Here is a 12122-nt window from a genome sequence, read left to right on the forward strand (position 1 = left end):
AGGCTATATAATCACAAGCATATTTATGTGTCCAGGGAGGGAGGAACGTCTTAATTCTTCTTGATTTTCCAAATATACGGAGCTGTTGTAACATACAATTATAGATAAGGCAATTATTTTTCCTGCTCTACAAAATATTGATTTATGAGGATTTAGTTCATTTCACTAGTTCACAAATACATTTTCAAACCAATACAAAACATTGTCATTCTAAGACTTTATGAATTTCCTATTGCAGTAAAAAATTATTTTAGGCCAAAAAGTTCCTGAGCTCAGTCTTGTTGTTTGTTCCAGTAGGATGTCTGTTATATCATTGTAAATCCCTTGTAATTCAATAACCTAACTGAAATAATCTAGATGCATTTAATATAATATCTAATGTAAAGAGAATGAGAAAGGAGCGAATCAGAATTCACATTATTTTAATCAAGGCAAAGTATAGCTCTAAACCCGGACTCAGTGTGAATGACAAGACTGGAAATTGGCTTGAAATGGAAAGTAGTTTGCTGTAGTTATCTAACTGGAGCTCTTGTGGCCTAGACTATGGAGCAAAATGTTATCATAACCTGTAGAGATAAAAATGACAAACCATAAACTGTGCCGATAAGATGAACAATTTATTTATATACAATAAGCATTGGTAGATGTATTCTGTTCAAAAGAAAAAAAATACAGTAACAAAAATATTTTCAGCAAAATACCTACAGTATAAACTTAAGTGTGACAAACAGATTTTTGTAGTTGAGTTATAAAGAACACAGAGCCTGGTATAACAGATTACAAGTTGCATTGTTAACTAGGACAGTAAAAAACTGTACAGTGCAGGCAACACATTACAATAAAATATGGTCAATGAGGCAGTCTTTTTCAATAATTGGGGTAAGAGGGTTAAAATCTCATAAATCCTCCATATCTTTTATCCACTTCTGGAATTTCTTTGGAATAGCTTTCACCATCTTCATCTGAAGGAAGAAGAGAATCTGCAAAGCGCCTCATGAATCCTCCATATCTTTTCTGGTAGTCCTGCCACCATTCTGGCCTACCTACTCTTCTCATAAAGCCCCCGTATCGCTTCTGTAACTCTCTCCCTTCATCTTCAGTGTCTGGACTTCTTCTGTTAAATCTCATGAAGCCCCCATATCTTTTATTCATCTCTCCTGGTGTCTCACTGTTGTTGTCATGGTAAACGCCAGATTCAGGATCTCCACCAGTACCTAGAAGCTCCCGTAGGAGGTCTGACGTATCACTATCAAACTCTTTCTTCATGAAACCTCCATACTTCTTAGCAAGAATTTCTCTACCAGTGGATTCTTCTTCTGGTTCAACGTGATATAGCTCATCCATTTTCTTTTTCATGAAGCCACCATATCTTTTCATAAAACCCCCATACTTTTTGGCAACTAAGTGATTATCATCGTCCAGCTTATTTTCAGCTTCCTGAGCATTGTCTTCTTTGGCAGTTTGCAGAAGCTCTTTGCAAGTTCCCCAAGCTTTGGCAGTTGGCAGTTTTCCGTCACATTCCAATGTGCAAACCTAAAACAAGAACACATTACGTTTAATAAAAAAAAAAGAAGAACATCTTATCACGTACATGTCAAAACTACACAAGACCAGAAGAGGTCAGTTATCAAGTAAGTGAATTGCACAAGACATATAAATAAGCATTGCTAAAGCATACAGGACACAATATATAAAATTACTGAAATTATATATGGATATCAAAATTAAGTAATTATATTTTTTTCTACAATGCAATTGAACATTTAAAAAATCTCCATAAACCAGTCTAGTACAATTAAAGTGGTCCGAGAAAGGTAACAAAAATATAACAAAAGCTAGTTTATTAGGTATTTAGCCACATATTGGTGGTACTTCATATATAATAATAATACTTTAATGCTGAACATCTTCTATTTTAATCTTTCTTGACATCTCCACATACGTGAAATGTTCTTTTGATGAAAGATTTATTAAATCATAAAGTTTAAACTCAGGGTATGTGTCCAATAACAAAACTTTTATGTTATTCTAAAATTGATTTTGTTCATGAATTATTTTTCATCCTCTTTTTGAAGAAATGAATAAGCCTGGAGCTAATCTGTTCTCTAATTATCCTGCTTTTAATGAAGAGTTAATTCATCTTTTAAAAAAGGAAGAATATTATAGCTAATTCAAACTTTGAGACAAGTATTAATCTTGTTGTTAGTCCAGCTTCTCTACACTTACTCCAGGCAAAATGGGTGAATAGTGCTGATGAAATTTGACTCTGCTAGAAGTAACATTAATATCACAAAATGAGCAAAGGAAAAAGGAGACAGTTTTCAGCTTTCCGGTAATGAATTCTCACAATACTCAGGCAAGAATTGTCTACATATGATATTGACCCTTCCTCGTGTCTAGGTGCTGCCTCAATTTCTTTCTGTTGAGGTGCTACTAAGTAGTGATGAATCAGTTTTACAGCTAGGAATAATTCTCAGGGAAGATGTGGGGCAAGGGGAACCTTTTGTCTCCCAGGCTGGTCATATATTTGAAGCAGGAAAGCAGGAAAAGGTTGTGGCCTTGATTAAATTGGCAGGTTGGCTGGGCTAAAGAATAGTGAAGATTCGAAACCAAATAGCTGCATTCTGAATCCTACTGCAGGAGCAGTTTCCAGCAACTGAGACCATTTGGGGGTCCCATCAAATCACTTTCTTGTTCTATGAGTTGCAATAGTAGAGCTTTGGAGCTCTTTATGGCAGATGCAGAATATTCTGTTATGTGACATGAATGGTTGCTTACCAGAATGAGTGTGTTGATAAGGAAAGTAGCATTATGCAGTAAAGAAAGGGAATAGCTTTACAAAAAAATAATCTGACGCTAAAGAAAAGTGATGAGTGATGGGGGCTAAAGGGGTTTTCTAACGCCTCCACAGGGGAGGACATAAATGTGTCTATTTATTAAAATGATTTCTAAGTAAATAGAAGTTGAGTGAAAACTGTAAATGTGGAATTAGAGAAAAGTTAATTTAAGGTTGGGTGGGGACAGAGTGAGATTGGTGAACACACTGGGGATAAGTGAGATGCGACCGGCAGAAATTGACTAGGTCTTTGGAGAATGAGAAATTGAAGTTGGTTATGCAGATGGAGCACCAAGTGGAGCAATCTAGTGCTTACAAACTGCATTAAATGTGCTGGACTGTATAGCTGAAGCTCTGCCAACATACATATACTTATGGGTGTAGTACAACCTGAATTGGGCAGCAAGGTAGTCACACTCAGGTATCCAATCACGATGCTTGTTTCAAAGAAAAATACTCCATTGATATTCAAACATAAGATATGAAATAATATATGTTTTAGCTATGGAAGTTAATCTGATGCTCCTGTCAGACCAGGTGTTTGGTTCCGAGCTGTGTAGGTGTGGCCGAAGCTTCGTGGGCGATCTATGTGACCTCACTTTGGATGCTGCCATCCCATCAGGTGCTGCCCCCTCCTCAGATGCTGCACTACCCTTGGGCTCTGCACCCATACCCACCACCATACCTTTACCTCAGCAGGTGGGAGGCATCTTGTGTTCTTCAGAATGGAAGCATTGTACTGGGCTGTGACATCACAGCCTGGTGTCACTCTCCCATTGTATCACAGACATGCAGGAACTGCAGCCAGCAGCTTTATAGGTAAGAAGCTGCGAGCTGCTGCTCTTCCATGTCAGAGGCCAGTGCAGAGGTGCCATGGGTACAATAAAAACACCAAATGAGTGACAAGATGTCACTCAGGTGATTTAGGCACTTCCTAAACATCGGCGACCACATAGGATCATCTAATGGTAGCGCAAGCTCTGCGATGTGACATCTTAGCCCAGTGCCATCCGATCACTGATATAGAGGAGCAGCAGCAGGCAGGTAAGAAGCTCCATATCAGCGGCCAGAGCTCAGTGTGAGTGTGTCATAGGCAAAATAATAACGCTGAATGAGTAACTTTCTGTTATCACTGCTTACTATACTATTTTAACCGTGAGATGGACTGCAGCTCTGTGCTGATGCTTTACAAGCTTAAGCAGACTTCTAATTCATGTAAGTCAAGATTTCTTCTGAATTTTTTTTCCAACTATAAAATACAACCTTGTCATTCAACATCATGGTTTGGACTATTTCTTGAACTCCTTTGGGATATGTTGATATAAACTGGTCAACCGGTTCTTCAATACAGCTATATAGATGTCCAGAAGATGATTAGAGCTGAGGAGGAGTAATGAATATGCTTTTATCTGTATGTTTTGTAACAGAATATCAGCTATTGGACTACTGACTTCTTTTACCCAGAGGCTCTTATCTAGGCCATTGAATTTGCCATCGTAGATCCATTTTATTTAATTTGTTTACCATTGAGTGTAGCCATTATTATATTTAGGAGGTTATGCTGTTTTATGTTGAGCACCTTGATGACTCTATGTCTTTTAATTTTAGAGCTTTAGTAATAACTTACTAAATTATTTTATATTTAAACACTGTACATAAACTAATAAAAGTACTATGCAAGTCAAAAACGGCTTTCAGATATTGCTTAAGTACAGAAAGCTAATCACTCACAAGACCTCTGTGGGGAACATTTGTCCCTACATAGAGGCACATCAATATATACCAAGAAGCTATTTTCACACACATTTTGTAAGTGGGCGCACATTGGAGGGAGTTGTCACTTCCAGTTAATGTTAATGTATTGCTTTGTACATGACATCTGAATGTAGGTTTTTTTTCTGAGTTGTTTATTTCCATTACTCTGAGATATGAAACTGCTCTACTGCTCTCTGGATACAATTGTATTGAATGCAGGATGCACAGATAAGCTAGTTCATATACCAGTGCCAGTGGCGGATCCAGGGGGGGGGTGGCAATCGCCGGCTAGCAGGGGCTTGCTGCCGGCGGCTGCACACTGTGCAGGTCCGTTCAGCATTGACAGTGTGCTGCCCGGCTGCTCTGATTGTGTTTTAAACACAGTCAGAGCAGCGGGGCAGCACACTGCCACTGCAGAGCGGACCTGCACAGTGTGCAGCCGCCGGCAGCCCTAGAAATTAGAAAGGGGGTGGGGCCTAAATCCCCCCCCCCCCCTCCCCTAAAATCGCCCCGGGTAGAGCAGTTGCCTAGATCTGCCCCTAACCAGTGCACTGATGATTTTCTTAGCTTCCCTGAAGTATGGGGTACTATTATTTTTTTATACTTTATTTATAAAGCCCCAACATCTTACTCAGGGCTGTACATTAAGGGAAATAGAAGATAAAGATTACCCTGTCCATGTGAGGATACAGTCTAAGAAGAGAAGGAAGTGAAGGAAACAACTTGTGGTTGATTCAGAGTTAGATGCAAAATGGGAGTAACTTACTTTTAAGAAAATAATATGAAAAATTAATGTATTGCTGCCCATATGCAGAGCCATACGCATCTTGATCTCCGCCACTGCCTCAGTAACAAATGAGTCTATATGACAAGTCATCATCATCGCTCATACTTGCACCTGCCCTTTAGAAGGTACAAAATGTACACATCCTGACAGGTGTATATGCATGTTTCTGCAGGTCTACCTGAGCCACATTTGTGTGAACACGTCTTTGATGTACTCAGCCTGCAGAATGCCAAAATCATGAAAGTCTGCATAGGAGCATGTGCAAGTGTCCTCTTTTTGGGCATACCCAGCGCTATTTCAACCAAGATAGCTAAGCAAACTGTTGTACGTCTCACATGAATCAGCCCCTTGATATGAAAGGTAGTAGAATAACAGTTGTAGCTGTTGGTGGTTGAAACATGTTCATAGATACAGCCACTGTGCTAATTCTTGGCTCCAGGCAGTTGGTGGATACAGGTTTTGTTCTAGTTCCTGGCTCTGGGCAGTTGATAATGACAAGTAGAGCACCAGTTGCTGGTAGTTGGTAATTACTGGTACAATGCCTGTTTCTGGCTGCAGGTAGTTGGTAATCAAAAACACAGCACTAATTCCTAACTCTGAGTAGTTGGTGATTACAGGCAATGTGCTAGCTCAAGGCTCCAGGTAGGTGAATATCACAGGTACAGTGTTACTTATTGGCTCCAGGCAGTTGGTAATTGCAGGTACAGCTTTTGTTCCTGGCTCTGGGCAGTTGGTAATTACCGGCACTGTGTTAGTTTCTGGCTTGAGGCAGTTGGTAATTGTAGGTACAACATTAGTTCCTGGCTTTGTTAACCATGTAGAAATCGCCAGTTCCTTGCAGCTGGTAACCAAAGACACAGCGTTAGTTCCTGGCTCTGCGGAGCTGATGACTACAGGCACCATGTTGGCTCCTGGCTCCCAGCAGCTGGTGACCACAGCACTGTACTATTTTCTGGCTCCAGGCAGCTGGTAATTGCTGGTACAGAGCTAGTTCCTTGCTCTAGGTAGTTGGTGATTACAGGCACTGTGTTAGTTTCTGTCTCCAAGCAGGTGGCAATTGCAGTCATAACTTAATGAGCACTTCCATAAAACTCCATTGTGTTATAATGAGTAAAAACTCTTCTGAATGTTGCCAATAACATTGAATTTAACAAAGAGCAATTTTGTGTCAGAAAGTGTGTATGTACTGGGCCATTCACTTATATCTTTTTTGGACACCATCAAAGAGCATTTAATAGGCTTTAAGAACATGTGGTAAATGCATAACATTAACACACATTTGTATTTGGGGAAAATAATAAAAAAAAACCACTTCCCTCTATTATTATTATTATTATTATTAAGAATCTAGCCAAGCCTTCTGAAAGAGTTTCCATCTCTACGCAGTCTAAAATTTTGGTTGACCCCATTACATTTCAGAAAATGTCTTTTATTTTTACGTGTCATTAAGTCCCTGATCTATGACTGTCCAAGTTGGTTCATCAGCTAATGGCCTTGAAGCTGTCAATAGCACTTTATCATATTCACAACTCCCAATGGCTAAACCTACTCAGTTTGTTGCAGACCATTTAGCACTTTCAGTTAAGATGCTTGGAAGCTTGGACGACCAGCAAGCTGCCTTCATGAGGAAAATTATTGCTAGGATGCAATATTGCTATAAAATGGAAATACATTATGTGAATTTTTGTACACTAGACGCCCATAGAAATGATTCTATGGGGTTATTGCCCATAAACAGGAATCTGAGCGATACTAAATCTTTTGCTGATTATTATATGGGAAGTGCAACTTAAAGTGAATAATAATATAAATATATATGCAATTGTTATTAGAGCTCACTGTTTCAAAAGCCATAATCAGTAGTAGCAAAGTTTCTACTGTGTCAGCATGACATCAGTATGAGATACAGATGGAGCAGACTGTGGCTCACATCTCACAGATGTCATGTGTCTATAACCATTTCTTCTCATTGTAAAAGATGCAATATTCTAATTGGTGAGCAGCATAAAGCAAATACTACAATAAAAGGTGCTCCATCTATATAGTGTAGTATTCCCATATGTTTTTGATAAGTATTATATCTACTATCAATATCTATCTTGTTCCTGATGCCTATAACAAACAGCCATTTAAAAAAGTGCAAATCTGTGATGTATATTTACAGGATTGTATACATTATGTTAGATGTACTTTATATGTTAACAATATATCTCACGGTCTATTATAGTATTAACATTTACTTCTGTGCTATAAACAGTGTTGTATTGCAAAAGAGATAGAATTGTTGCTAGCTGTTAATACAGTATAACTTATTTAGGAAATAATTATATTGTTATTGACATAATTTGTTTTCATGTCGTTAAAAGCATCTGGCTGTATTCAAGGAAGATAAGGGAATGCCAGTAAATAATATAGATTTTATTTCAAGGCTGGTAAGGCAGTTATAACATTTATTATCAATTAACTAACCTCTTGAATAATGTATTCTTATGGGTTAGCCAATATATCTGCTGTGAAATGGGTTATCCTGACTTTGTGTGTGTTTTAAATATAGTTAGGTTATTTTAGTAAATGATGTGTCATAGTCAATGATTAAGGGGTAAAAGTGGGTTATCTTCTGAGAGATCTTGATTAGTTTAGCTTGAAATAGTTTGGGCTTTCCAAGTTTACCATAATTAGCATTCTATCACATGACGTCGGTCAATGCAATAAACTCCATTTGCAAAAATACATTTGTAGTATTATATGGCAAAGCTGGCAATGTGTATTATAGGTATGTTGTCTATTACTAAAGAGCCATAGATATACAATTGTGAGTGATATGTAAACCAAATCTAATTATCGAATGTTAAAGAGTATAATTGTGAAGTTGAAGAACTATTGAACGTAAATATTTTTGTACTGCACCTTCCCTTAGTAAGCGATATAAGTAAAATTTAGCATGTGTGCTATAAGATAACGCAGAAGCATATCATCCATTAGCTAAGGCATTCAGGGATACATTACTCAAACCAGTGATGTAATCTCATGGGGTTATACCATTATGGTATTTTGCAATGCTGACTCATCAGACGATGAGCAATTTTAGACACTGATGAATGATCCCCATATGGCAATATGGTATGCAATTATACTGTCCAATGTGAGATATTATCACCAACTTGATGAATATATGGTATAATATTGCAGCGATTCAACTGTGGTCCATTAATTTAACGTAAATGAAATGCACTATTCATTGACCTGGAATAATTGGAATGTTCCAGAAAACTAAATATTCATTTTAATTGTGTTTGTCAGTCACAGGGAATTGTCTATCTGTGTCTTACATGTTTATTCTTTTGGATTAATACGTCTTGTTCTTTATATCTACAAGCACCCAGTACAAGGTATGGCTTTGTATGTATACTTTTATTTACATAGTAAATAAATGTATGCATGCATACATATACTTTTATTCATATGTGCACAATCATTTTAATTGAATACAGATGCTCACATAAAGCAAGTTTAATAAAGTAAGTGAGAAGGATTCATACCTAACTGGAATATAGATAAATGCTCTGAATAGCTTTCAATCTGTGAACCCCTAAAATGTGGGGAGACATCCCAATTCTAATTTGTGATCCAGTCATTTTACATTATAATATATAACTCTCCACGTAATGTGCATTCTATTCTTTAAAATGATGTAAATATTCTTGTTACAACTTAGAATGCTTAAAACAAAACATGATGTATGTTAATGTTAATTGAGAATAATCTCTACTACTACTCAGTCAAACTGTTTGTGCCCATTCAGTGACAGCCCAACAAAGCATATTGCAGGAAGAGAAAACTGTTATCAGGGATTACACATTTCTATTACTGCAGGGCAAATCTGCCTATTAGAGAAGTAAAAAACAGAAGTTATACACCTCCTAGTAGTGTATCAATCTGTGGACCAGGTTATTATTATTAATAAAACACCTTGATTTTTGGATCATAAACACCAAAACAAATTCATAAAGACCCTGAAACAAAGTAACTGTTTATTTATAAATTGCAAAATACCTCCCTGACAGATTCAGGATAGGGTGCACACATTGTGACCTGGTCACCAGTTCAGAAAGTACATATATTGCTTTTTATATCTTTACATATATTCTTTTGAAAAACTGACATTACTCTGTGCAAATGAAGCATCAATCTATTGATTACCTTGATAAATGATCTATGCAATGGCAATACAAACATATGCTATTTTGGTGTGAGCTCTGCATTCAATATCAAATGTTCCTTTAAGAATTTACTTTTAAAAAATACTCTATGACAAATTTACTTCTACTGTGGTAACATTACTTAATAAGAATGAACACCTTTTTCTGTGTCTCTTATCATCATCATCATTTATTTATATAGCGCCAGCAAATTCCGTAGTGCTTTACAATTGGGGAGCTAATAAAATGTTCTTTGGGCTAACTGAAGGAAGATATGTGCTTACTATCATGAAGCCTCATCTAGAATATTGTTGGAGCAATTGACAAATGCACTGTAGTAGCTTTAATGTTTCTGCTGGAGTATTTTATTTGGATATTTTTATTACACTTGGCTTAAAATTCCATGACTGGTTTAAAAATAGTGGATGTTAAACTTGAAATTAAATATGTGTGTATATATATATATATATATATATATATATATATATATATATAAAATCATGGTAATAATACAAAATAATAAACTTTACAAAAGTTGTATAATGTTTGTAAATCTTGTTAATATGTAATGATACTATATTCTTATTTATGATACAGTTGTGAATTTAACTGCATACATTTGAATGGCTTGTATTTTGTTATTCAAATATATCAGTTTACTTTAAGTAATTAACTACATATATCATAATATCAGTGGAGTAATATTGTGAATCATAACATAATATATACCCACATTTATATAGGTCATCACAGTCACAGAGTGTTTCTGCTATGGAATATCCATTTATATATTGTGCCGTGTGTTATCTGCACGTTGCAACTGAGCAATTCATTTTCATGTTCCACTATCTTTATATTTTTGGCAAACAAGAATAATGAAACTTGCCAAACACATTGCCGTCAGCGTCATATTGTATTACTATATTTGTCTCTCTCCTCAATCTGAGCCTTCCTTAAGTTATCATTATCCTATAATGTCTCCCATTAACTGAAATGCAGATTCACTAATTCATACAGTAATTACATTTATAGAGAGTTTAGAGACTTTTGTCACCAGATCTACAAGCAGCTCTCACCTCGTTTCAATAACGAATCACAAAAAGAGTGCGCAATGCATTGTCCACTGCCTTACTTACTGCTCGCATTAACTAATCATCTCTTTGAATTGAAAAATACAGGAAGCATTTTACAAGTAACATGTTATGAATCAGGTGATTTGAAAGTGACAGTGCTCTATCCACGTCGTATGCAACTAAAAATAATTATCTCTATACTACAAATTTCTTATCCTCCACTGTCATACAATACAAATGGGCGTGCGCAATAACGCTCTCCAAGGTGCTGAACTGATGTCCGCCATAAGGTTTGCGCAATAACGCTCTCCAAGGTGCTGAACTGAGGTCCGCGATAAGGTTTGCACACAAGTTGCAATAGTATTTCTCTATACTCCCAAAGTACTCTGCCTTACAGTATTATATATAAGAATTATGTTGCTAACTTACCAAAGAGTTGATTTCAGTTCCTTGTCCCATATGGTAAGCGCACGAAGCGCAGTCCTTGCTGCAGTCTGCTCGAATTGCCACAAAAAGATACGTGGTTATGGCAAGGACTAAACAGCAGGGTCTAGTAACGAGCGCAATTGACTGTAAAAATGAATGGGAAAGAAAAATCTACATTAGAGTATATTCCACTAAGTTTAAAATAAACATACAACTTATACGTGTTGGCAGAAGCCTTGTAAAAGCTAAATGAATGATAAACCCTTCAATAAAGAAACAGATCAATCATTAGCTGTACTAAAGCATTGCTTTAGTGTGCACTATCCGATACGGCAGACTTCTATTCGTCAACTAACACCTAACTTAAACCTGCAACTATTACGTTACAATGCTGACCACCAGGTAAACCCACCAAGTATAACGTTACTCACATGCATGGCTCCGTGTTAGCGTTGCGGGAGATGATCCACAGCTGTTTCAATGTATAATGCTATATCAGATTGAGCAACAAAATATTTATAGTGAAGCAAATTAATTTGGGTCTCTAGAGAAACTTTGGCTCGGGGAGAAGCAGAGAAAAGGAGTAGCCCACCAGTGGTATCTTTCAGCACAAGCCCGAGGAAGACTTGCAGTTGCTTCGTCTACTTTTAAATGTGAGTAAAAGAGTGAAGAGAGAGGGCAGGGAGAGAGAAGTATTAGTCTCTCCAGCTCTCAGTATCCTTCAATGGACGAGAGTGATTGGAGGCTTGTTAGCAAAATCACAGAGCTGGGCTACTTTATAATTAGTTAAAAAAAAGAGAGAAGACAGCTTCCCCCAATAGCCTGTAGGCTCCATCTGACGTAACTCCTACGAAACCTCTTTGCAGATTCACGGTCACTGTTTCATACCTTACAAGTAAGCACAGTCATGATCCTGCTCACGACTGCTGGGTGAGGACTAAGTCTAAATACTTGTTACTTAAAGATGTGGGGTTAAAGTATTGATATATATTGAGAGTCTAATTTTAATAGTCACTAAAGAGTCTCCAAATACAATAATCGTCATT

At 37.0% G+C, this 12122-nt stretch overlaps 1 protein-coding gene across 1 annotated transcript; it reads right to left on the reverse strand.

Moving 5' to 3' along the window:
- Positions 1-598: 598 nt before the first annotated feature.
- PENK (proenkephalin) lies at positions 599-11848 on the reverse strand. The gene is made up of 3 exons (XM_075213546.1): positions 11508-11848; positions 11080-11220; positions 599-1533 (listed from the first exon to the last, which is right to left on the reverse strand). Exons 1-3 carry the CDS (start codon positions 11511-11513, stop codon positions 889-891), a joined length of 792 nt encoding a protein of 263 aa, XP_075069647.1. The 5' UTR covers positions 11514-11848; the 3' UTR covers positions 599-888.
- Positions 11849-12122: the final 274 nt, after the last annotated feature.

The sequence above is a fragment of the Mixophyes fleayi genome, chromosome 5 (assembly GCF_038048845.1).
Source record: "Mixophyes fleayi isolate aMixFle1 chromosome 5, aMixFle1.hap1, whole genome shotgun sequence".
NCBI classification, from domain to species: Eukaryota; Metazoa; Chordata; class Amphibia; order Anura; family Limnodynastidae; genus Mixophyes; species Mixophyes fleayi.

Excerpts from the sequence above, each read along its gene's own strand:
- PENK (XM_075213546.1), bottom strand. Across the intron at positions 1,534-11,079 it reads GAACTGAAATCAACTCTTTG|GTTTGCACATTGGAATGTGA; the intron begins GTAAGTTAGCAA and ends TTCTTGTTTTAG.